We start from the raw sequence: 25,476 nt of genomic DNA, 5'->3' as shown, positions 1-25,476 counted from the left end.
CATATTGTCTTAATTTGCTATGAGTCTCAAGCTTGACCTAATCCAAGATACATTTCTCAGAATCCTAGAAAGGCTAAGTGACCCTGTTTCTTAAACTTTGACTCTGTGTTGTGGGTCTGAAGGCTTTCTGGAAAATTAGTGAAGCTTATGGATTAGTGGAAAGGATGGGACAGGTAGTAGTAGGAGCAGAAAAATAATTCTTCATCAAGCTAATTTGTCCTCTGTGTCTCCACAGCTTCAACACCCGGAGCTGCTCCCATGACCATCTCTTCCTCTCTGCACATGCCATCCTCACTCCCTGGGCCAGCCTCTTCTCCGATGACAATTCACAATTCCTCTCCCCTTTCTAGTCCTGTGTCCTCTACGGTCTCAGTCCCTGTGTCATCTTCACTTCCCATCTCTGTTCCTACTACACTTCCTGTCCCAACCTCTGCCCCATTACCCATCCCCATCACAGCCCCCTTGCCTGTTTCAGACTTAGGTCCAGCCCTGTTGACCAGTGTGACCCCAGCACTAGCTGTTGTCTCAGCAGCCTCTGGACCACCTTTGGCATCAGCTGGGGTTTCTCCATCGATGTCAGCTTTGGCTCTAGGTTTGGCTACTACTCCAGCCCTGTCCCCACCTCAGACATCTGGTCACTCTCTGTTGTTGGCTACCACCTCTTCACATGTTCCAGGATTGAACTCAGCTGTGGCCCCAGCATGCTCACCTGTCCTGGTGCCAGCTTCAGCTCTGACCAGTCCTTTTCCAGTAACACCAAGTTCAGCTTCAGCTCAGGCTTCCCTTCTGGCTGCAGCACCTCCTACATCTCAGGCTTTAGCCACCTCTCTGGCTCCTATGGCGGCTTCACAGACAGCAATCCTGGGCCCTTCTCCAACTCCTCCTCTGGCTCCGCTTCCTGTTCTGGCTGCATCACAGACTCCGCTTCCAGCTATGACTCCACCATCAATGTCAGGAACCCCTTTACCCTCATCATCATTGGTATCAGCTCCAACTTCTGTGTTGGCTTCCTCATCAACTCAAACTCTGGTGTCAACCCCAGTTTCATCACCTCTCTCAAGCCTGGCTTCTACTCAGACATTGACCCTAGCCCCAACTTTAGCACCCACTCTTGGTGGATTGTCTCCCTCTCAGACACATTCTTTGGGAACAGGGAGCCCTCAGGGGCCCTTTCCAATTCAGACATTGTCATTGACTCCAGCATCATCCCTGGTACCAACACCAGCCCAGACACTATCTTTAGCACCAGGAGGACCAGTAGGTCCAACTCAAACATTGTCTCTGGCTCCAGTACCCCCTCTGCCTCCAAGTTCTCCAGTGGGCCCAGCTCCAGGTCACACACTGACTTTGGCTCCAGCAGCATCATCTGCTTCACTCCTGGTCCCAACTTCGGTGCAAACACTTACCTTGAGCCCTGCTCCAGTTCCTGTGCCCACTCTGGATTTATCTGCCACCCAGACTTTAGCACTGGCCCCAGCCTTAACACAGGCTCCAGCTTCCCAGGCGTCTTCCCTTGTTTTGGCATCTGGTGCCGCTTCCTTGCCTGTCACCATGGTAAACCGGCTACCTGTTCCCAAGGATGAGCCTGAGACACTGACTCTGCGCTCTGGTCCTCCCAGCCCTCTTCCCACTGCTACCTCGTTCAGTGGGCCCCGGCCTCGACGCCAACCCCCGCCACCACCTCGTTCCCCTTTCTATCTGGTAAGTTTTACTTCGGAAACAAAGGAATTGACAGTTGAGTTTTCTTGTAGTGTTGCTAGAGTGGCTGGAACAATTTCAAAGCTTAGTTTACTATTGGCCAGATCACATTTGGGTAGACTCCTCCCTCATGGGTGTGTATTCCAATATGTAAAACAGAAATGTTAATGTCTTATTTTCTCATAGGATGTTTGGCTCAGGTTTTGGTGCTAGGGATTGTACCTGGCACCAAAGAAAAGAGTAAATTCACAGTACAAGTTAACCTAGAAACAGAAATGTCCAGGAACTTTAGATTCCTTTTCTCCCTATTAGAGATGTTGATTAGTCTTTGTTAAACCTCTGCTCTTTTTCTTTTTTTTTTTAAGATTTATTTATTTATATGTAAGTACACTGTAGCTGTCTTCAGACACTCCAGAAGAGGGAGTCAGATCTTGTTATGGATGGTTGTGAGCCACCATGTGGCTGCTGGGATTTGAACTCTGGACCTTCGGAAGAGCAGTCAGGTGCTCTTACCCACTGAGCCATCTCACCAGCCCAAACCTCTGCTCTTTATTAAGCAAAAGTTTCACTACTGAGCTATATCACCTGTGTTTGCCCACCCTTTTTTTTTTTTTTTTTTTTTAAGAAATTTAAAAAAATTTTTTTGTGTGTGCATCTTTGTATACCTGTGCACATGTGTGTGCAGGTGTCCTTCAAGGCCAGAAGAGGGCATCACCTATTATGAGGCACTTGGTATAATTGTTGGCATACATTTTTTAATGAGAACATCTTACTATATAGCTCCGGCTATCCTGGAATATGTGCCACAATGTCCAAAACAATACTGGAATTCTTAATTTCTGATCTTTAAGTCATTGTTCCTTCTTATATTCTTTCTTTCTTCCTCCCTTGCTCCTTCTATCTGTCCATCCTTCCTTCTCACTTCCCTTCTTCCCCCCCCCCCCCCCACTCCCTACTCCAACCCCACCCCTGCCAAGGGTCTTGCTATGTACCTTTGGTTAGCCTGGAACTTACTACATAACATAGATTGGCTGTAAATTTATGATCCTTCTTCCTCAGTTTGCCTTCTGTGGTTTATGACCTCTACTAATATGCCTATCTTCGTACCTTCCATGGTTATGTGGTCATTTGTATGCTATTTGAAGAAATGTCTATTCAGATTCTTTACCATCTTAAATTACTATTGCAGCCCACCACTTTCTCTGGGTGCTAGAGATCAAAACCAGTCCCTGTGTTTGACAAATGCTGAGGTTTTTTTGCTTTGTTTTGTTTTTAAGATTTATTATATATAAGTACACTGTTCTTGCTCCAGCCCAAAGATTGGTTAATTGATTGATTGATTGATTGATTGATTGATTATTGAAGTACAGTCACTGTCTTCAGACACACCAGAAGAGGGCGTCAGATCCCATTGTAGATGGTTGTGAGCCACCATGTGGTTGCTGTTGGGATTTGAACTCAGGACTTATGGAAGAGCAGTCAGTGCTCTTAACCATTAAGCCATCTCTCCAGTCCCCAAATACTGAGTTTTAAGAACTTTTTTCTTTTAATGTTATTTAATATTTTGGAATTTTCTATAATATATTTTGATCATGTTCTTTGCCTTTCCCCCAACTCCTCCTTCATATCTACCCCAACCTCATTCTTCTTCTCTATTAGAACAAGCAACAACAGAAACAAAAGAAAAGAAAAACATGGTGTCTGATTTGTGTTGGCCAACTACTCCTGAGCTTAGGGCCTACCCTGGAGTGTGGTTGATATATACTCATTGTCACTGTTGACAAGAGCTGACATTCCCTCTCCCAGTAGCTGTCAATTGTGAATAGCTTCTTTTTCTGTAGTTTGGTTTTTGAAGCATGGTCTCACTGGCTTTCCTCTGCCTCAGTGCTGGAATTAAAGGTATGAACCACCAAACACCTGTCAAGAATAGCTTCTTGACTAGAGTTGGGCTTCCCTTCCTCTCCCAGAATGGTTGCTGAGGTACAGTTTTGTTTTTTTGTTTGTTTGTTTGCTTTTCTCTATGCCAGGGTTCAAATACAGGCTTTCAGCATGGTAAATAAGAGCTCTACCATTGAGCTATCTGAAACAGATTGTTGTTAGGCTTGCTTTCATGAGTGTTAATGCGATGGTTATTGACCAATGGCTTTACCACTAAAGAAAATTACTCTTTCCTCATGAACTGCACTAATGGAATGTTGATTAGTTCCATCTAATGAAAGTAACTAACTACACAGCTGCTATGAGTTCATGAGTGCAACAGCTATTTCATGTCCAGAGACATCATTTCATAGCACTCAGCCTCATTATCCAGCTCTTATAGTCTTTTCTCTCCATCTTGCTTTATGTTTTCTGAGCTCTGGAAGAGGTGATACAGATGTCCTATTTAGGGTGACCTAATCTCAGCACTGTGACTAGTTACCACCCTCTGCAAACAGAATTTTCTGTCCAAAGATGACAGCAGTGCTCATCTGAGTACAAGTATAAATGGCTGCAGCTTGACACTGTGTCCTCTCAGTGAAGCAGTCTCGTGTCTGTCCCCAGTGAGGTGTGGAGGTACAGGGTTTCTCCTTCTCTGGGTTCCAGGAATTGAACTCCGGTAGTCGGGCTTGCATGGCGGTTAGTTTTACCCTGCACCATTTTACCAGCTTAGCCTTAGACTTTTAGCCAAGTTTAAAGTACTAAGCATAGATTGCTTCTTGTGAATAATACCTCATACCCAAGCAAAAGCAATTGGATACCTCCATTAACGTGCCACTATTAAGTTAATGGGCACATGTTGCTTGGCATGTTGGCTTTATATCTTGTAGCATTCACAGCCAGAAGAGAACATTGCTGACTTTTCCCCAGCCGCTTGCTGAACATTGTGTGGTGTTAAGACAGTTAACAAGGAGCAAGCTTACAGCTTTCTCTGTCCTCGTGTGTGCAATCTTCTGCAATAGGGTTTTACCATCTGATCTAATGGGAAAATAAGAGCAGTAAGAGTAGCTTACATTGTTTGGGAGCCTTCTGGGGCCTTCCTGACCCACAGTTCATATGGCAATATCTAATACCTGGAAACTGGCTTTTGTTTAATAACCTATAGCTTTTAGGAATAGCCCTGTCCACCCATGCAGGTTACTCATTTTTTCATTATTCTTAAATTATGTATATTTAAGGGCTACAGAGATGGCTTAGTAGTTAAGAGCACTTGTTCTAACAGAGGATTGGAGTTCAAATCCAAGCACCCACATAGTGGTTTACAACCATTCATAACTCAAGTTCCGTGGGATGCAACACCCTCTTCTGGTCTTTAGACCACTGTGTGCATACATGCATATGTTCCTGCTCATGTTCGTATGTATGTACAAACATACAAGTACAGGTGCACACAGTGGCTAGGAAAGGGTATCAGTGGTCCACTATCACTATCCACTGATGCTCTTTCTAAATCTGGGGTTCACATTTTCTTGGCTAGGCTGGAGCTGCACATCCTCACAATTCCCCAGTCTGTCGTCTTCAGTGCTTATGCCCACAGGATTTCCGAGGATGCCTCGTGTGGTACTTGAATACTGGGGTCCATCCTCAGGCCCTGATACTTGTTCAGCAAGCGCCCTTAAAATCCTGGGTTCTACCTCTAACCCCCTTAGTTATACACATACACAAAGTGTTTACTTACTTTGAAACAGGGTTTCTCCATGTAGCACTGAATGTTACAGAACTCACTATGTAGCTCTAGCTAGCCTGGAATCAACACCCTGTGTATTTTTTTAATTCGCTTATAAGTTTCCTTATGGTTCTTTTCTCCTTAGTTTTGGTTAACCTTTCCCTTCTCTTCTGCTCTGCCCCATTCCCCACCCACATTCCTTTCCATTCTTGATCGTCTCTCCCTCTAGAGCAGTGGGTCTCAACCTTCCTAATGCTTCAACCCTTTAATACAGTTCCTCAGGCTGTGGTGTCCCCAACCATAAAATACTTCTGTTCTTACTTAATAACTGTAATGTTGCTACTGTTACAAACTGTAATATAAATATCTGATATTCAGGATATCTGATATGTGACCCCTATGAAAGGTTATTTGATCCCATTGAGAACTGCTGCTCTTATTGTCATATGTATTCCATTCCCCTTCATGGCCTCTACTGGCACTCAAATCTAAACATTCAAATCTAGAGTCTACACATGATAGTTACATGTAACATTTTTCTAAGACTGAGTAACTTCACTAAGTATATTTCTAATTCCATGTATTTTTCCTGAAAATTTCACAATTTGATTTTTCTTTTTACCCGAATAAAACCCAATTAAAACTTACTGTTTGGTTTTGGGTTTTGTGTCAGTGATTCAACCCAAGGCCTTATGCCAACCATTCTATCGCTGAGCTACATTCTTGGCCACTAAATTTCTAAAATGTGTATGATTCCTATAGGAAGTGTCAGATGGTACACCAGTACACAGGAATATGGAGGGGCCGGTGGTTTAAATTTTTTTCCCCTAATGTTGGTTCTGGGGATCAAATTTAGGTTGCCAAGATTTGTATGGTAAGGACTTTTATCTTCTGAGCTTTTTATCCCTATAGTACGTTTTGGCATCCAATCATAGACTGGTGGGAATTTAGACTGATGAGATCTCTTAGCTTGTAAGTAGAGCAGCAGAGAATATGGTTGTGCACACATCTTTGTAACAGGACACTACCACCCACCAACAGTGATAAGGGTATTTTCTTACATCTTCTAGCATTAGTTGTTATTTCCACAACTTTAAGAGTAAATTGTCCAGAGTAAACAACAAAGAAACATTTAAAGCCAGATGTAATGATGCACACCTTTAATCACAGCTCTTTGGAAGCAGAGGCAAGCTTATTTCTGTGAGTTCTAAGACAGCTAGGACTAAAAAAAAAAAAAGGTTCATTGATAACATTGATATGCCATTAACTCATAACAGCATAAATACTTAAGCAATGAACCACATGGAAATCTCTGACTTCAGTAAAAGGCTTCACATGTTATCACTAGACGACTTTATATGTTACATTTGAAACAGATGCCTGTAACTATTTAGAAGTAAAATGATCAGAACAATGTAGAGATGTCTGACTCCATGTAAGTCTACCATGTCTTGGTATGAAGAGTGTAGAATTCATTTAAATTATCTGCCAATCTTTTTAGAGTGTCTCTTCAGTTCTACTGGGTTTCATGAAAGAATTCACTGATAAGTTGTGCTAAAAAGCAAAACAAAACAAAAACAGTGCTGTTCTACATTATGTATGTGTGTTGTCAGAGACTATGTGAGTAGTTTGATAAAAATGTCTAATTGGGAGCTATCTAAATTTAAATACAAATTTACATGGATAACATTTTCATGGATAGTTTCTATATTTATAAATATTCTATAATTTTTATAGTCAGTTTTAGGGTTGAATTTGGTTTATCATATACTTCTAGTTGGAATGTTGGGGGAATATTCACCATTGCTCTTTTCAGACACACCAGAAGAGGGCATCAGATCCCAATGCAGATGGTTGTGAGCCACCATGTGGTTGCTGGGATTTGAACTCAGGACCTCTGGAAGAGCAGTCAGTGTTCTTAACCACTGAGCGATCTCTCCAGCCCTAGAATGTTAGTTCTTATTACACTTCCTACTAATAATTATATTGGTTGAGGTAAAAATTATGTACATATAAGAAATAGTGGCCTTTTATTTATAGAGTGAATGACTTTACTAATTCTCATTGGCCACTTTGGGAATATATTTGTCTAGTCATGATTTACTATTAATGTCTCCTGTGTAGTTTCTAACCTTACATTATGAACTTTTATTTCTTTCACATTGACAGAAATTGAAAATGAACTATTATAGTTAAATTATATAAGAAAAATTAAAAATTGACATACTCATAGGAAGTGTAAAAAAATAGATGAAACCAAAATGCAGAAATGTATATCTGAAGTCATCATAGTTAAAGTCATCACCTACATAACCACGATGTATTAAGATTTTCTCTGCTTTTCACACTGAGCTTTCCTCCATCATCTTACCAAATACTTTTACTTCCTGTTCAGAAGGCCTTTCCTTAACCAGGCTCACACCTTTAATTCCAGCACTGGCAGCCAGCAAGTTCCAAGAGAGAAACCCTGTCTCAAAACAGTAATAAAAAAGGGGCCTTCCTTATTTCATTCCTTTCCATTCTTCCCTTTCATTTTCCTTCCCTTTCTCATTTTTGTTTTGTTTGTTTTCTTTTGTTTTGGTTTTTTGTTTGTAAACCTGTACTCCCTGACTTTCATGTATTTTTCCCCCTTTTTTGAGACAGGGTCTCTCACTATGTAGCCCTGGTTGTCCTGGAACTCATAGAAATCCACCTGCATCCCCTCCCAAATACTGGATTAAAGGCATGCACCAGCACACCTGGCTCAGTGGCTGCTGTTTTGTTTTGTTTTAATTCCATGTATTTGTGCATGAAAGTGCACATTCACATTCCATGGAGCTACTTCAAGAAACTATAAGTTAGATGCCCTCAGTTTGAGTGTTACATATGAAAATTGCCTCAATTGTTGGATATGTAGGTTTTATTTTGAATATTTTGCACTGTGCTTTTAATAAGCATACAGGAAAATTAGTTTTCTCGTGTAGAGGTGTCATTTAGCACTGTGAAAACAGTTTTTGTTGACAGTTTTAAAAATGATAAAGCACAAAGTTTTGTTGTAAACAAGATCTTAAGTACACTAATTTATTTTTTTTCTTCTTTAGGACTCTCTGGAAGAAAAGCGGAAGCAGCAACGATCTGAGCGCCTGGATCGGATTTTCCAACTTAGTGAGGCTCATGGGGCTCTGGCACCCGTGTATGGGACTGAAGTCCTGGATTTCTGTACCTTGCCCCAACCTGTTGCCAGCCCCATTGGCCCTCGTTCTCCTGGCCCCAGCCACCCCATCTTTTGGACTTACACTGAGGCTGCCCATCAGGCTGTACTGTTTCCCCAGCAGCGACTAGACCAGCTGTCAGAAATCATTGAGAGGTTGGCAGGGCTAAGTGCTGATGGGGAGTGGGTTTTGGGAGTTAGTTCTTAGGTCTAATGAAGGTGCTAATTTCTATGGTATTTCAGGATCATATCTTTTACAATGTTTATTTTCTTCTTTTCACAGGTTCATCTTTGTCATGCCTCCTGTGGAGGCACCTCCCCCTTCCCTGCATGCCTGCCACCCACCTCCTTGGCTGGCCCCTCATCAGGCAGCCTTCCAGGAGCAATTGGCCTGTGAGCTCTGGCCTCGAGCCCGTCCTTTGCACCGTATTGTATGTAATATGCGTACTCAGTTCCCTGACTTGAGACTCATCCAGTATGATTGTGGTGAGTTCTTGTGTATTTCAAGACCCTCAGTACTTGTTTTATTTTGTTTGAGACGGTCTTGCGTATCCCAAGACGTCCTCTGGTTTGCTGCTGGAGCTGAGGATAACTTTGGACTCCTCTCCACCAAATTATTCTTGAGTCTTTGTGTCAAGATTATTACATCAAACGATGCTTAGAGGCAACATTTTGGGAGCTTTTGTGGAAGTGATGTATATATGATGTTAATTAATTTGTTTATCCAGTGGTTGTCATGAACATCTGTCATTTTGCTTATCATTTGGGATAATAAGTGAGGCAGCATAGTATAGAAAATGGAAGCACACCTTTAATCTCAGCAGAGGAGGGCAGATCTCTGAGTTCAAGGCCATGCTGGTTTACAAAGGTTCTAGGACAGCCTGTACTGCTCAAATAGTGATTTGAGCTAGAATGGCTGACCCTCAGTCCCCCCAACCTTGTCTTCCTATCTTTACCTCAACTCTTAGGATGCTAGCGAATCAGACTCAAGCACTCAGTCTTGCATAGCAAGTACTTTAATTTTTTAATTTTTCCCTTACCCCACCCCCATTTTAAATACCATCTGAAACCATAATAGGTTAATTGTAGGTCTTTTGAAACTGGGCTGGAGGTTTAGCTCTCAATGGTAATTGCTTTCCTAGCGTGCACGAGGCTCCATATTCAATCCCAAGCACACCCCACATCTCTCTCTCTCTCTCTCTCTCTCTCTCTCTCTCTCTCTCTCTCTCTCTCTCTCTCTCTCTCTCTCTTACACACACTTGGAGCTGAAAATAAAGTATCTCCAAGTTTCAGCTGAGGTTGCCCTAGGACTCCAACACTACCAAATGTTTTTATTACTCTGTTTTCTATAGATGCCTGCATAGTATAATGTCCAAGACAACTTATGTGTGTTGGATCCATGTGAGTTCTAGAACTAACTGAAGTTATCAGGCTTGACAGCAAGTACCTTACTCACTGGTCTTGCTAGCTGACTTACTGGAAATAATATACAAGTTGTTTCTGTTTTAATGTTTTTTTAAACACTTAGGTATTTTACATGAGTGTTTTGCCTCTGTGTGTGTGTGTGTGCGCGCGCGCATGCGCTATGTGCGTGTCTGTTGCCCAAGAAGGTCAAAAGAGGGCACTGGATTCCCTGGAACTAGAATTACAGATGGTTGCAATCTACCCTGTGGATACTGGGAACCTAACCTGGCTCCTGTGCAAGAGCACTTGTTTCTTGAGTCCCAGTGTCAATTCTGTTTGTTCTAAGATGACTAGATAACCTTTTACCATCCTGGTCTGTCTTTTCCTATGGTTGTAATTGGGCCTTAAGTTCCTTTCTGTAAACCTTGACTATAGATTTGTTGATAATTCTAATGTGAATCTATTCTCATTTCAGCTGGCCTGACTGGTTAGTACTTTGAGCCTTCTTGCTTATAAACACTTAAGAACACACATTCCTACTCTATCCCCTGATGATCTGTTGCTGTGTGGCTTCAGCCCTAGGTTAAAGAGGAATTAAGTCCCAGATAGGAACATACTATAAGAAAGAACCTTTAAGGGTTAAAAAGTAGGGAGTTTAATGGTTTTCATTCGTTAGACTAGTTGAAACCTTGACCTAAGACCTTCATTCAGCTGGAGTTGTCTCATGTTACTGTCTGTCTACTGTTGTGTACCTCACCTCAGATGCCTTCATGCTTGTTTTGGTTTTTTGGGTTTTTTTTTTTTTTTTTTTCAGGAAAGTTGCAGACATTGGCTGTGCTGTTACGGCAGCTCAAGGCGGAGGGCCACCGGGTGCTCATTTTTACCCAGATGACCCGAATGCTGGATGTTTTAGAGCAATTTCTCACCTACCATGGCCATCTATATTTGCGTCTAGATGGGTCTACTAGAGTGGAGCAGAGACAGGTAACTTGAGAAGTCTTAGCCCTCCAGAGACTCACTTCAGCTTTTGTTTCTTTTTCTCAAGCTTTCAGCTTAGAGAAGGGACCTTAAAAATTAAAAAGTCTTTGGTTTGTTTTAGGAATAAATCTCCAAATGCCATCTTTTTTCCCTTTCCTTCTAGGCCTTGATGGAACGGTTCAATGCGGACAAACGCATATTCTGCTTCATCCTTTCAACTCGAAGTGGGGGTGTGGGTGTGAACCTGACAGGAGCAGACACTGTTGTTTTTTATGACAGCGACTGGAATCCCACCATGGATGCTCAGGCCCAGGATCGCTGTCACCGAATTGGTCAAACTCGGGATGTCCACATCTATAGGTGCTGCCTAATGTTCCTCACCTCCCTTCCTCTTCCTCTATGTGGAGGGCACGAGTGGTATATTTGTAGGTTTCACACTTCACTTCTCATTTCCTAGGCTTATCAGTGAACGGACAGTAGAAGAGAACATTCTAAAAAAGGCCAATCAGAAGAGAATGTTGGGAGATATGGCCATTGAAGGAGGCAACTTCACTACAGCCTATTTTAAACAGGTACCAAATAAAATCCTTCTATCTAAACAGAAAAGAACTTTTGTTGTTAAAAGAGTTCCCTGTTTGCTAGACAGCTGCTGCCTTTACTTCCACAGATCTTTCTGCGTTGGTAGTTCCTCTCATACTTCAGCCCTCAAAGTTTCTGGCCTTGAAGTAATATTCCATTGGTTGACCTCTCCCCTCTGTTATATCCAATAGCAGACCATCAGGGAACTGTTTGATATGCCTCTGGAGGAGCCACCTGGCTCATCTGTGTCTTCTGTTGCTGAAGAAGAGGAGGAGGCTGTGGCCAGCAAACAAACTCATATTTTGGAGCAGGTAACAGAAGAGGTCAATCATAAAACAGCACTGCTGCTCAAATACATGTCATCTTCCCTTTTCACCTGAGTTTGTCCAGGAGAAAGTACAGTTGCTAGTGATTCCCAGATTATAGTCAGTGTTTTGATTCATTTTGATTTTTCTTTGCTTTTTAAGATTATAATGTGATTACATTATGTCCCCTTCCTTTTCCTGCCTACAAGCCTTACCCCTCCTTGTTGCCATTCAAATTCATGGACTCTCTTTTCATTAATTGTTGTTACATACATATACATGTAAAAGTATATATGTGTGTATGTATGTATGTATGTATGTATGTATATTGCTACATAAGTGCAACCTGTTCAGTCCATACATTGTTACTCAAGTATGTTTTCAGAGGTAATCATTTGGTACTAGATAACCAATTAGTGCATTCTTTTTCCCCCGGGAAGACTATTTCTCATTCTCACATCACTCCCTAGTGCTTGTAGTATTTTGTGTAGGGTTGAAGCCTTCTTTCCCCTATATACTTAGGCACACCTATCGCTCTTGTCCTTGTTCACCCCAATTTTAGGCAATCATATCTGAGACTTTATGGTTCTGGAATTACTAAGAAACAGTCTCACAGCAAATTCCCTGATAATTCAGGCTGGAAAGATGGCTCAGTGATTAAGAGCACTGGCTGCTCTTCTAGAGGTTCTGAGTTCAATTCCCAGGGGCTACATGGTGACCCACAATCATCTCTAATGGGATCTGAGTTCTTCATCTGCTGTGCATGAAAACAGAGCATAGTACTAGACATGATTTTCTCTTATTGAGTGGGGAAATCATGTATATTTTGGGGGTTTTTGTTTTTTTGGTTTTTTTTAGATAGTTTCTTTATATACATTTCAAATGCTATCCCGAAGGTCCCCTATACTCTCCCCCCACCCTGCTCCCCTACCCATCCATCCACTCCCATTTCTTGGCCCTGGTGTTCCCCTGTACTGGGGGGCATATAAAGTTTGCAAGACCAAGGGGCCTCTCTTCCCAATGATGGCCGGCTAGGCCATCTTGATTGCGAATTTTTAACTATGCTAGGTTTGTCTTATGAAATGGAAGTCACATTAGACAACCTAGGCTGCTCTTGAGCTGCTGGGCTCAAGCCATTCTGCTGTTGATAGCAGTGCTTTTTGATAATTTTACTCATTGAGCCAACTAGAAAACTTTTATGCTTATTAATCTCACATTCTACTTTTCTGTAACTCTTTGGATTAAGTGATTATTTTAGTCACTGTTTTATTGCTGTGAAGAGATACCATGACCTAGCCAACTCTTACAAGATTAAGCATTTAATGAGGGCTCTGCTTACAGCTTCAGAAGGTTAGTATTGTTATTACCATGGTAGGGAGCATGTCTGTACATGGAGTGTTGGAGCAGTAGCTGAGAGTTTTACATACTGAATCATGGGCATCAGGCGGAGAGATTAAAACCTCAAAGTCCACTCCCAGAAACAAACCTATTCCAACAAGGCCACGTCCTTATTTTGTTTTTGTTTGTTTGTTTTTGTTTTTGGTTGGTTTTTGGTTTTTCAAGACAGGGTTTCTCTGTGTAGCTCTGGCTGTCCTGGAACTCACCTACCTACCATTGCCTCCTGAGAACTGAGATCAGCAGTGTGTACTGCCACACCCAGCTGCCTCAGGTGTTTTTGCAGGAATATAATGGCAGGCATACTGGATCCCGTGGTTGGTGGGACTTTAAGTTTAAAGACAATTAGTCTACACAATGTGTTCCGAGCCAGCCAGGGCCACTTAATAAGACCTTGTTACCCTTGTCATAAATAAAGTGTAAATTACAAGATGTAACTTTATTTTATTTTCAGACAGGGTCTTGTCATGTGTCTATGGTTGGCTTAGAAATTTCTATATAGAGCAGGCTGACCTCAAACTTGAGCAATCCTATTTCTGCCTCCTGAGAGCTGAGATGGGCATGTACCTGCAAAATACATAGAAAATTTTAGGCTTTGTTTTCTAAGATTCTTTGTATTTTTAGTTATGTGTCTATGTGTTGGTACTGTGACATGTCAAAGGGGTTGCTCCCTGGAGCTGGAGTTGAGCCACCTGATAATGTTGCTGAGAACCAAACTTAGGTTTTCCTCAAGAGTAGTAAGTTCTCTTTAGTGCTAAGGCATCTCTCTAGCTCTTTTCCCTCCTCATTTCTCTTGGAAAAAAATTTATTGTTCATTTATAAGCAGTATGTGCTACCACATGCATACGGAGGTAAGAGAGCAACTTTGTAGAACCCATCTCCTTTCACTATGGATTCTGAGGACCCAGGTTGTCAGGCTTGCTGGGGAATTGCCTTTTACCCACTGAGCCCTCTTTCTGGCCTCCATGTTCTTTGTTTTTTGGTTTTTTGTTGTTTTCTTTTTCAAGACAGGGTTTCTCTGTATAGCCCTGACTGTCCTGGACTCATTCTATAGACCAGGCTGACCTCGAACTCAGAAATCTGCCTGCCTCTGCTTCCCAAGTGCTGGGATTAAAGATGTGCGCCACCACCACCTGGCCTTTTTGTTTTTTTGTTTTTTTGTTTTTTTTCTTCCATGTTCTTAAATTTCTTATTTGTATATGCTTTGTTTTTCTTCTGAATACCTTGAAGGCATTGTGTCGGGCAGAAGATGAAGAAGATATCCGTGCAGCCACTCAGGCCAAAGCTGAACAAGTGGCTGAGCTTGCAGAATTTAATGAGAATGATGGGTTTCCTGCTGGTGAGGGAGAGGAGGCCAATCGCACCGGGCCTGGGGCTGAGGATGAGGAGATGTCCAGGGCTGAACAGGAAATTGCTGCCCTTGTAGAACAGGTTCGTGTTGGATCCACTACCACTTCTCTTCATTTGTCATCACTTATGTATGCCAGGACTCTTTTTCCCCATCTTTCCTGGTGATAGTAAATAATGGTGGTGATAGGCCCTGAGTTCTAGGTCCTTATGTTTATCAACTTATATTCTTCCCTACAGCTGACTCCCATTGAGCGCTATGCCATGAAGTTCCTAGAAGCTTCATTGGAGGAAGTGAGCCGAGAGGAGCTCAAACAGGCAGAAGTAAGTCTTCTTATGTAGGACGTAAGGGGAATAAAATAGTGGGAAGCTGTTCATTTCTATCATGCCTTGCTCTGCTCGTTCTTCCTCTTGCTGACACTATTGACCATGTTGTTGGTAGGAACAAGTGGAAGCTGCCCGAAAAGACCTGGACCAAGCCAAGGAGGAGGTGTTCCGACTACCCCATGAGGAAGAGGAAGGACCAGGGGCTGGGGATGAGATGTCTTGTGGAAGTAGTGGAGCCAGCCACCGGCGCAGCAAGAAAATCAGGGCTCCTGAGAGGCTGGGGACTCGTGTCAGTGAACGTCTTCGTGGAGCTCGGGCAGAAACTCAAGGAGCAAACCACACTCCTGTCACATCCTCCCATCATACCTACAACACCTTTGTGCCTCCCCAATGCAGCCCTGTGAGAGAAAGAATTCCCAGGCCAGTGCCTAGGCCTCGTCCTCCTCCTCCTCCTCCTCCTCCGCCGCCGCTGCCGCTTCCTTCTCCTGCTCCTTCTGCTCCTTCTGCTCCTTCTGCTCCTCCTGCTCCTCCTCCTGCTCCTGCTCCTGCTCCTGCTCCTCCTCCTCCTCCTCCTCCTCCTTCTCCTGCTCCTCCTTCTGCTGCTTCTCCTCCTGCCCCTCTCCCTCCTGTTGCTTCTGTTGCTTCTGCTCCTGCATCTGCTATAACTTCTGCCCTAGCCACAGCTCCAATACCCATTTCAGCCCCAAATCCAGTAACCATTCTTCCTGTCCATATCTTGCCTACTCCCACACCTCTGCTTCAGCTTCCTCCTAGTTCGTCTCCTGCTTCTACCCCTCCTTCTGCCTGTACCCCTCTACCCACTTGTACCCCCTTACAAGCTCAAACCTCTGTATTAACCTCTTCTTCACCAGCCCCACTTGATTCCCTTTCTGTTCCCATCTCTCCTGGGGTTACCAACCTCCCCTTGGACTCAGGAGAAGTAGGGCTGTGTGCACAAGAATTGGCATCTGTGGAGTCTCTAGAGCTGCCTGGAATGACCAATTCTGAGGCTTCCCTGGCTAGTCTTGTGCCTCCAAAGGATCTTTTGCCAGTGGCTGTTGATATCCTGCCTGAATCAGAAAAGACTCTTCCTTGTATTCCTGCACCCAGTTCAACCCTGGAAGCTGAGAGCATCCCCAATGGTCAGCAGCAGCAGGAGGTGCCAGGTCCTGTGGAGGAGACCAATACCAGACTGCTACCTGGTAGTGAGGAATTGACCATGAGTCTGAATGAGAGCAATGGGCTGGAGCTCCCACCCTCAGCAGCATCTGCTGAACCACTTGATGAGCTTTTGGAGACTCGTAGGAACTCGGGAGAAACAAGAGAGGTTCAGATCCCAATTTCCAACTCAGAAAAGCCACAGGAACTTGTTAGAGCTGAGGTTACAGCCCCATCAACCTCATCTTCAGCCACCTCCTCTCCTGAGGGTCCTTTGCCTGCCCGCCCTCCACGGCGTCGAACCAGTGCTGATGTAGAAATCAGGGGTCAGGGGTCTGGCCGGACAGGACAGCTCCCAGGTCCCAAAGTGCTTCGAAAGCTGCCTGGAAGGCTAGTAACTGTGGTGGAGGAAAAAGAACTTGTAAAGCGGCGGCGACATCGGGCACCTGCCAGCACCCTAGTCCCTGGGGTATCTGAAGTTAGCGCCAGTCCAAGAAGCCCATCGATCCACGTGGATGGCAGTATGTCAGGGCCAGAATCCTCACCTCCTAGCAGTGGGCCCTGTGAAGCTGCTCCTACATCTTCACTGTCTACCCCAACCCAGCATACCTTCATAGCTTGTCGTCACAATGAACTGGGGGTGACTAGTGGGGGAAGCCCAGAGAATGGAGAAGGAACAGAGCTTGCCATCACTCCACCTGCTGTGAAACGTCGGAGGGGGAGGCCTCCCAAGAAGAACAGATCCCCAGCAGATGCTGGGAGAGGGGTAGATGAGGTACCTCCATCCATCTCTAAGGGGAAAACCAATGGGGTTGACCCAGTCCCCGGCCCTGAAACAGTCACTGTTGCAGAACCTGACCTCAGGCCCCAATTTGTTCCTGGGCCCCAGCCTCCTGGACCCCAACCAGTTCACAGACCAGAACCCACCATCCTATCGCCTGTGGAGAAAAGACGGCGTGGGCGTCCCCCTAAAGCAAGGGATTTGCCCATTCCTGGGACCATATCCTCTCCAGGAGATGGCGATTTAGAGAGCCGGACACAGCCACTCCCTCTCCCAGCACCCCTGACACCACTCCTAGCCTGTCCCACTGCTGTCACCAACACTGTCACTACTGTCACCATTTCAACATCCCCACCGAAGCGGAAGCGGGGCCGACCTCCCAAGAATCCACCATCACCAAGGCCCAGCCAACACCCTGTCTTGGACCCTGACAACTCTTCTATTCTTGAGAGTTGTGGACTGGGAGTGCAGCGCCAACCCCTGGGCCAGCAGGCAGAGAGTGAAGGCAGTTCTTCTGACGAGGATGGAAGCCGTCCTCTCACCCGCCTGGCCCGTCTTCGGCTTGAAGCTGAAGGGATGCGGGGACGAAAGAGTGAAGGGTCCATGGTGATGGCCGTAATTCAGGATGACCTGGATTTAGCAGATAGTGGGCCAAGTGGGTTAGAACTGACACCACCTGTGGTCTCATTAACTCCCAAATTTCGCTCAACCCGCCTGCGTCCAGGGTCTCTAGTCCCCCCACTAGAAACTGAGAAAATGCCTCGAAAAAGGTCAGGGGCTCCAGTTGGGAGTTCTGGGATGGCAAAACGAGGCCGCTTGCAGCCCCCAAGTCCCCTGGGGCCTGAGGGTTCAGTAGAGGAGTCAGAGGCAGAAGCCTCAGGTGACGAGGAGGAAGGAGATGGAACCCCACGCCGTCGAACTGGTCCCCGCAGGCTCGTTGGGACCACCAACCAAGGGGACCAGCGTATCCTGCGTAGTAGTGCGCCTCCCCACCTATGTATCCCTACTGTTAGTCACAGAGGTCGGAAGGCCAAGACGTGAATGGGCAGTCCCTTGACTTAATGTATCCCACCATGGCCGCTTTCCCTTGCCCAGGCCTGACTCTGATAACCACTACTTGAAGTCTTTGAGGGAAAAAGCCTCCAGGGAGACATAGGGGGCTGTCTTCCTTTCCACCAAAGTAGGGGGTAGGTTACTGGTTGTCATGGAAATGGGGCTTGTCACAACCCCCTTTTTCTCCTATATGGCTGGGCAGTGTTAAGGGTGGCAAGATAGTTTCTGTCCCCACCCCCTTGTACTTGATTCCCCAGCTGTCTTTCACAGCCTCAAACCCTTAGGGTAAAGGGGGAGGGGCTTTTCAATGAGGTGGGGTGGGTTTGTTTTGGTTTTTTTTTTTTTCTTTTTTCTTTTTCTTTTTTCTTTTTTTTTTTTTTTTTTTTTTTAAGAAAAAAAAAAAAGCATAATAAACTTAGTTTCTGTACAAGCATCCGTGTAAGGAGGCTTCTGATTTTCTGGTCTGGTGGAGGGTTGGGTGGGAGTTTGGACGTCATTTTTCACCTCCCCCTTACAATGACTCCATGACTGATCTCTAATCCAAGATTACCCTTGAAGCAGAACTTAATCCTTCTCCCAGTCAAAAAAAAAAAAGGGAAGATTGTCAAATCTGATCTGGTAGGCTATATAGAGTCTTTTAAACCACCCAGATAAACTCTTTTCTCTGAGTCTAAAACTTGCCCTCAGTTCTCCAACACCCGGGAGTCCCCTTCAGTCTCCTTACTCAGGTGCTTCCTTACACTCCTGTCTTCAGAAAGCAGGCGTCCTCCATTTGCTCATGCCTTAGCCCTCCTCTGCTCGCCATCTAGCCAAACTGGTTTGAGCTGGCCATGCCCCTTCCCAGTTCCCTGGGCTCTTCACATGGTGGCTGGCCCTACAACTCTACCTTGGCTTGGCTTGGAGCCATGAGTCAGCTTCATCTCCACCCAAGCCAAATCAAACCTGAGGCAAGAGCCGAAACTCACAGTTCCTCAAAGCCTATGGCCAGGTAAGAATCTATGCTTATGTTTATAGTTTCTGACCATAACTCCCTGGGCCCTTTCTTAGGCTCTTTTCATTTACTGACAATTCATTTCTCACCTCAACTGTTGTTGCAGCTTTGCCACATCTTTTTGCTCTCTCACATTCTGCATTTTTGTTTCTTGTGGTGGGGAGCCACAGGTGGTTTCATGTGTCCAGGCTGTAGGATAATGATTAGACACGAGGGTGGAAAGATATTTTGATGTGCATAGAGGGCCTGAGTACTAAGAAGGCATGGTGCAGGTTTCTGTGGGCAAAGTCATTTGAACTCTGCTAATCTGATTGGGTTGTATGGTCTGGGATAAAATAGAGGTGACAAGTATGGAAAAGGGGGTGTCTTATTCAGGGGTTTTGTTTTGAGACAGGATCTCATGTATCCTCAGACTCAGCTTGCAATGCTGGCCTTGAATTTGGATCTTTCTGCTTCTGTACTGAATTGGTATTATCGATGTCTGCCTCCACTCCTCGGTTAGGTGGGATTTTTTTATTGTTACTTTTATTTTGTTTTTATAAACATCAAAAAGAACTTAACCGTATGAATCTTGCCTTTCTTTTATCCTCTGAACTATTCATGCCCAGGGTTTGGTGGTACACGCCTTTAATCCCAGCACTCAGGAGATAGGGGCAGATGGATCTCGGTGATTCTAGGCCAGCCTAGTCTGCAGAGTGAGTTCCAGGACAGCCAGGGCTACACAGAGAAACTATCATAAGTAAACCAAGCAAAGCCAGAGCCAGGCAGTCTCTGAATTTGAGGACAGCCTTGTCTATATACTGAGTTCCTGGCCAGCCAGGGAGGGGCTACATAACGAAATCCTGTGTCAAAACAAAGCCAAAAAAAGTTACCTAGTAATAAGGTTTTAAGATTACATCTCTAGGCCGGGCATGGTGGCACATGCCTTTAATCCCACCAGTTGTGAGGCAGAAGCAGGCGGATTTCTGATTTCAAGGCCAGCCTGGTCTACAGAGTGAGTTCCAGGATAGCCAGGGCTCGAAAATATTTAAAAAAAAAAAAAAAAAAAATCTCTCTCTCCTGTTTCTGGTAGCTGGGTCAGCTTCATTCTCTGTATTTATTGAAGAGTAAGTACATTCACACATGCTTGCCCTTCAAAAGATTCAGAATCTTCAGCTGTGGAAAGGATTCCAACCACGTAGTTAGGTCTTCTCACCTGAGTCACTGGGAGGAATTTCCCAGTAGGACAGCATTCCTGAGTGTAGGGTTAGGACACTAGACAGCATGCTTTGAGAAGGGTGGAGTCACCATGCCCGAGCAAGAGCTCATTTGTTGGGCTTAAAAATGCCTTGACTATATCATCCACAGGTGATGGAGGACGAGGAGAAGGCAGCAGAGAGCTTGGTGAGCAACATGGAAGCTGCTCATTCTCCATCCCCTATCCACTGCCGCTGGCTCCGCCTCCAATATTTGGCGGCTACTAGCATTATCTGTGGCTGTTCTTGTCTGGGGATCATGGCTCTTGTGTTTGCCATCAAGGTGAGGAATAAAATTCCTATGGGACTGGGTGGGTACAATGAAATGACTGTATCTGATCTGTCTACAGTTAATTAAACGGTTACTACATATCTTTTGATGCTTAGCTCTGAGCTTAGTGACAGAGCAAGAATACTTTCTAAGGACTCGTGTCTTACGAAAACGATAGTTGTAAAAATGGATAATTAGTAGAACTCAGCTCATCAATACTGTAGTACAGGAGAAGGGTGAGTGTATGAGGATGGAAGGACAATCCAAATAAAGGCAGGGATATTTGAGATTTGACATCAAAGGATCCAGATCCTGAAGGCCTCCAATTCAACTTTATCTTGAATAGTAGAAAGCAATTTAAATTTTTTTCAGAGGAGTGACATGGCCAGATTTGTGTTTCAGAAAGATCTCTCAAACCCCCCATTGAGGCTGAATCACAAGGGGCAGGACTACAGGCAGGCAGACAGTTAAGTCGTGATGAGATCGATATCCATCGTGTGCAATGAGCAGAGCAGTTGTTAGAGAACAGTCTGCACCCCCTCCTCCTTTTGTTGTAATTGGGGTGGGGGTGGCATTACTAGGAATTGAGCCCAGAGTCCTACCCATGAAAAGTGAATTATCAGCATACACATATACCTAGTGAAAGGCTATTCAAACTAATTTAAACATTCTAGAATTTTCTCACTACCTCACAGTCAGAAACACTTTGTCATCATAAGAATTTCTTTTTTTGGTGGGGGGGGGATTTATTTATTTAATGTATATAAGTACACTGTAGCTGTATTGATAATTGTAAGCCATCATGTGGTTGCTGGGAATTTGAATTCAGGACCTCGGGGCTGGTGAGATGGCTCAGTGGGTAAGAGCACCCGACTGCTCTTCCGAAGGTCAGGAGTTCAAATCCCAGCAACCACATGGTGGCTCACAACCATCTGTAACGAGATCTGGCGCCCTCTTCTGGAGTGTCTGAAGACAGCTACAGTGTACTTACATATAATAAATAAATAAATCTTTTAAAAAAAAAAAAAAAAAAGAATTCAGGACCTCTTCTCGCTCAGGTCGTCCCGCTCTCTCCAGCTTAAAGATTTATTTATTATATCTTAAGTACACTGTGTCTTCAGACACACCAGAAGAGGGCATCAGATCTCATTATGGAAGGTTGTAAGCCATCGTGTGATTGCTGGGTTTTGAACTGAGGACTTTCGGAAGAGCAGTCAGTGCTCTTAACTGCTGAGCCATCTCTCCAGCCCCATCATAAGAATTTCAGTGAGGCAAAAATCATAAAAGCAGTCCTTCATGATGAAAATGGTGGTGTCTTTTGGACCATGAGAGAGAGAATGAATGTGGGACAAATAGAAAAGAATGGAAATAGAAGGATTGCAAAGTATTTTCCAGTCCAGAAATGTAGTTCAGAGTATTTGGTTAGCATGCACAGGCCCTTGGGTTCCATCCCAGACCACAAAACAAACCAAAGTCATTTAAAATACAGTCTTGTGAGCTAACTGTGGCCAGTTGAAAAGTAAGGCAGAACTGAAATGAATACTTTGTATTGCAGATGAGCCAAGAAAGACCAGAAAAGGTTGTAAAGTGTTTATGTGTGCAATTATGAGCTATGATAGATGAAGAAGTGAAATGGGACAGTGGGTACTTTGGGACAGAAGCAGGGGGGAGAATCTAACCAAGAACCTGCCCCCAACAGGCAGAAGAGCGGCATAAGGCAGGCCAGTCGGAGGAGGCCATGTACTTGGGGGCCCGGGCCCGGAGACTCATTCTGGCCAGTTTTGCTGTCTGGCTTGCTGTCCTTTTTCTGGGTCCCCTGCTGCTGTGGCTGCTCTCCTACACCATTGCTCAGGCTGAATAACCCTGGGTGGCCTTTGCTGAGAGTCAGTCAAGACCTGGATCCAATCCAACAGTTCGGCAGTGCTCAGTTCTGGTGGCAGGAGTGTTTCGTGGTTCTTCCTGTCTGGGAGAGTGTTGCCTTTGGAATGCAGCCATTGGAAGAGTTCAACTAGGCTATTCAAAGCACCTGAGACTTCAAGGGGAGGTCAGCCTGCTATGTTCTTTCATTATTCTTTGCTTTCTCTCCCTTGCCCTTCCATCCTAGGAGCCTCCATTCAGAGAAAGGGATGAAAACCAGGCTTGATTTTATTAGAATTTGTTTTGTAATAAAAGTCTTTTTTGGTGGTGAAATATTGTCTAATTGTTCTTTTTACTGATTTTTCCCTTGGGCCTTTGGTGAAGGCAAGAGCAAGAGAAGACATCTAAATGATGACTTAAGCCTGCATCTGGCCTTTTAATTCTATCTCATTGCTACAAGAGAAGGAAAGGTTCGGGGTTTGTTTTGATTTTTTGTTATTGTTGTTGTTGTTGTTGGGTTTTTTTGTTGTTGTTTTTTTACATTTTTTGGAAAATTTCCTTGGAAAAAATCGAGCTTCTTATCAGAACCTAAAGACATGAATCTAAAGACAGACTAAAACAATAGTAGTAGTAGCTAGCACACCTCTCACTGAGTAATTACTGCTAGGCTGTGCTCCAGGCATTGTTTCTTTCTTCTGAGACCTCACAATAGTTGGTGCCATTTTCCTTTATAGTTGAGGAAATAGGTATATATGTGTCCTAGGCCCTAATGCTAGAAAATAGAAAAGATATGATTGAATTCAGACAGTTTGGTTCCAGAGGGATGAAAAGATTGTGTGATAGGAACTACCACCCTACATATTGACAGTTTTAAATATATTTTATATTTTTCATCTTGAAACTCCTGATATTTTAAATTTTTAGGTATGGAATATGAGGCTGGCTTTGTTTTATTGAGTCAGGCTGTCCCTCAGACTTGCTCTGCAAGTACTGAGATTACTGGTGTATACCACCATGCTTTTTTTGTTTTTGTTTTAAGTTGTTGCTGTTTTGTTTTCTGAAATGACAAGGCCTCACCATATAGCCCATACTAGCCTCAATCCTGATTCTCCTGCTTCTGTTCCTGAGTGCTAGAATTACAGATGTGCACTACCACACTCTGCACACACAGGTTTTTAAGTTTTTAAATATACTCCATAGGCAGGTTCCCAAACAAATAATAAAGTTTAAATTAACACCTAGCCAATACCTGAAAGCTACTACTCAAATTGACTGCTGTCAGCACTGCTTCCTTAATACACTCTATACATTCCTCATTGCGGTAACCACGACTTACTTCTCACAGTGTAACTTAATTTTGCTTGTATCTGCTTTATAGAAATGTAGTCAACCAACTAAGGAATAAATAAACGTTAAGAATGGGATACATGAGGGCTGGAGAGACATGCAACAGTTAAAAGCACTAGCTCTTGCAGAAGGAAGACCTGAGTTTCCCCTTACCTACATGACGGTTCACACCTCCATAATGGCAGTTCCAGGGGTTTCCAGTGCCTTCTGATCTCTACAGGTATCAAGCATGCATGTACTGCACATACAGGCAGGCAAAACATTCATACATAAATGATTCATTTATTTATTTTATGTATATGAGCACTCTGCTGCATGTATACCTGCATGCCAGAAGAGAGCATCAGATCCCTTTATATATAGATGATCATGAGACACCATGTGAGTATTGGGAATTTGAACTCAGGACCCTTGGCAGAGCAGCAAGTGCTCTTAACTGCTGAGCCTTCTCTCCAGCCCAGCAAATCTTAATGGAATACAAGAGCATCTTCTTCAAAGGGGCTGGAGAAACGACTCAAGAGTAAGAGCACTTGCTGCTCTTGCAGAGGACCCAAGTTTGGATCCCAACACCCATATCCAGCAGCTCAAAACTCCACTTCCAGGGAATTCCAACACTCTGGCCGCTGTGAACACACACATAAATAAAAATTAAATTGTCTTTATACAGATGGAGTCCTGTTATCTTTTTGTCTTTGCTGGTAACATTGTATAGTAAGTATTATGTATTCCTGTAATTTTGTTGCTATGTTATATGAATACAGTAAAATTTGTTCATTATCTGATGGAAGCATTTGAGGTGCCAATTCATGAACATTATTAAGCCATGGATATTCTTATATACACATACCATTTTGAAACAGGGTTTCAAAATGTAGCTTACTATGTAGCGCTGGTTGTCAAATTCAAGTTTTCAGAGCAGGCTGGCCTCAACCTGTCTGCTTCCTGTGCACCGCCACACCTGGCTGTTCTGTACTTGTCTTTTGAAGCTTACGTGTATACCTCACAAATAGAATATTTTTGTGACTACCATAATTCAGGAAAGAGTAGAGTTACGCAAATTAGAGGTGCATGCACTGATGATGGGGGAAGGATGGTACATGATGGCTGTCATCAGTGTTCCAAAATGTTGTTTTACTCTTTTTTTTTTTTTTTTTTTTTTTGGTTTTTCGAGACAGGGTTTCTCTGTATAGCCCTGGCTGTCCTAGAACTCATTTTGTAGACCATGCTGGCCTTGAACTCAAATCGGCCTGCCTCTTTCTTCTGAGTGCTGGGATTAAAGGCGTGTGCCACCACGCCCGGCTATTTTACTCTTTTGGAGGGAGTCATGAATATGTTCACCCCAGATAGGACACCAACGGTAAACCAAAGAATCAGTCCAAGTCTAGTATAAGGAACCAGTGGGTTTATTGTGATTATTTATGGAATATAGATGACTCAAAGGCTACATCCCTAAAAAGTCCCATGTCACCATGGACAGTAACTCACAAAAGCTGCATCCCTGGAACTGCTTGACCAAAGGTTATTCTCCTTAGCAATTGCTTACTAATTGTATAACCAAAGGAAAAGACTTCCTGAGTCTTCCAACTCCATGAGCTTCCTCATTAAGTGCCTCCTTGCTCTTAAGGGGAAAACCTTTCAGCAAGGAGAGAAGAGCTGCGCACCACTCTACCGCTCTAGTTCTTCAGATACCTTCTTTTCACCAAACTCTGAGGATATTCCCTGAGGTTTTTGTTTTAGGGGAATGGGATGAATTGACAACGACATCTGGTCATTTCTTCCATTTATGATTTAGAATTGCCACAGTGCCACAGAGATGGACACTTATTTTTAGAAGCTTGACTGACTAAATGTCTGCTACCTGCTGGAAAAAAATCTCTGGGATGGACAGATGTCTTCACAGTTAAGAGCTTGTATCAC

The 25,476-nt window shown here is 43.9% G+C and overlaps 2 protein-coding genes across 8 annotated transcripts in view; both read left to right on the top strand.

The window, feature by feature from the left end:
- Srcap (Snf2 related CREBBP activator protein) overlaps positions 1-18,459 on the top strand; it is a 46,964-nt gene extending 28,505 nt beyond the window's left edge. For all 5 annotated transcript variants that reach the window (XM_085841294.1, XM_085841295.1, XM_085841296.1 and 2 more), the window contains 10 exons: positions 236-1,701; positions 8,422-8,687; positions 8,815-9,017; positions 10,750-10,919; positions 11,077-11,273; positions 11,371-11,485; positions 11,684-11,803; positions 14,423-14,623; positions 14,780-14,863; positions 14,982-18,459. In XM_085841294.1, the coding sequence (XP_085697420.1) occupies positions 236-1,701; positions 8,422-8,687; positions 8,815-9,017; positions 10,750-10,919; positions 11,077-11,273; positions 11,371-11,485; positions 11,684-11,803; positions 14,423-14,623; positions 14,780-14,863; positions 14,982-17,846 (5,687 nt within the window). In that variant the 3' untranslated portion in view covers positions 17,847-18,459. The remainder of the gene's footprint in view (positions 1-235; positions 1,702-8,421; positions 8,688-8,814; positions 9,018-10,749; positions 10,920-11,076; positions 11,274-11,370; positions 11,486-11,683; positions 11,804-14,422; positions 14,624-14,779; positions 14,864-14,981) is intronic.
- Positions 18,460-18,577: 118 nt separating this feature from the next.
- Tmem265 (transmembrane protein 265) lies at positions 18,578-25,050 on the top strand. Of its 3 annotated transcripts, XM_085841299.1 has the most exons (4): positions 18,629-18,846; positions 19,262-19,351; positions 20,197-20,367; positions 22,055-25,050. In XM_085841299.1, exons 3-4 carry the CDS (start codon positions 20,200-20,202, stop codon positions 22,214-22,216), a joined length of 330 nt encoding a protein of 109 aa, XP_085697425.1. In that variant the 5' UTR covers positions 18,629-18,846; positions 19,262-19,351; positions 20,197-20,199; the 3' UTR covers positions 22,217-25,050. The 3 variants fall into 3 exon arrangements, with proteins under 3 accessions (XP_021023869.1, XP_085697425.1, XP_021023870.1); XM_021168210.3 differs by lacking the exon at positions 19,262-19,351 and having other exon boundaries at positions 18,578-18,846; XM_021168211.3 differs by having other exon boundaries at positions 18,629-19,351.
- The last annotated feature ends 426 nt before the right edge of the window (positions 25,051-25,476 follow it).

This window comes from Mus caroli, unplaced genomic scaffold (assembly GCF_978045245.1).
Source record: "Mus caroli unplaced genomic scaffold, Mus_caroli_1 scaffold_8, whole genome shotgun sequence".
NCBI lineage: Eukaryota > Metazoa > Chordata > Mammalia > Rodentia > Muridae > Mus > Mus caroli.
Note: the sequence above shows the minus strand (reverse complement) of the source record. Positions and strands in the feature narration are given on the sequence as shown.

Excerpts from the sequence above, each read along its gene's own strand:
- Tmem265 (XM_021168210.3), top strand. The coding sequence starts at position 20,200 with ATGGAGGACGAGGAGAAGGCAGCAGAGAGCTTGGTGAGCAACATGGAA. Across the intron at positions 20,368-22,054 it reads CTCTTGTGTTTGCCATCAAG|GCAGAAGAGCGGCATAAGGC; the intron begins GTGAGGAATAAA and ends TGCCCCCAACAG.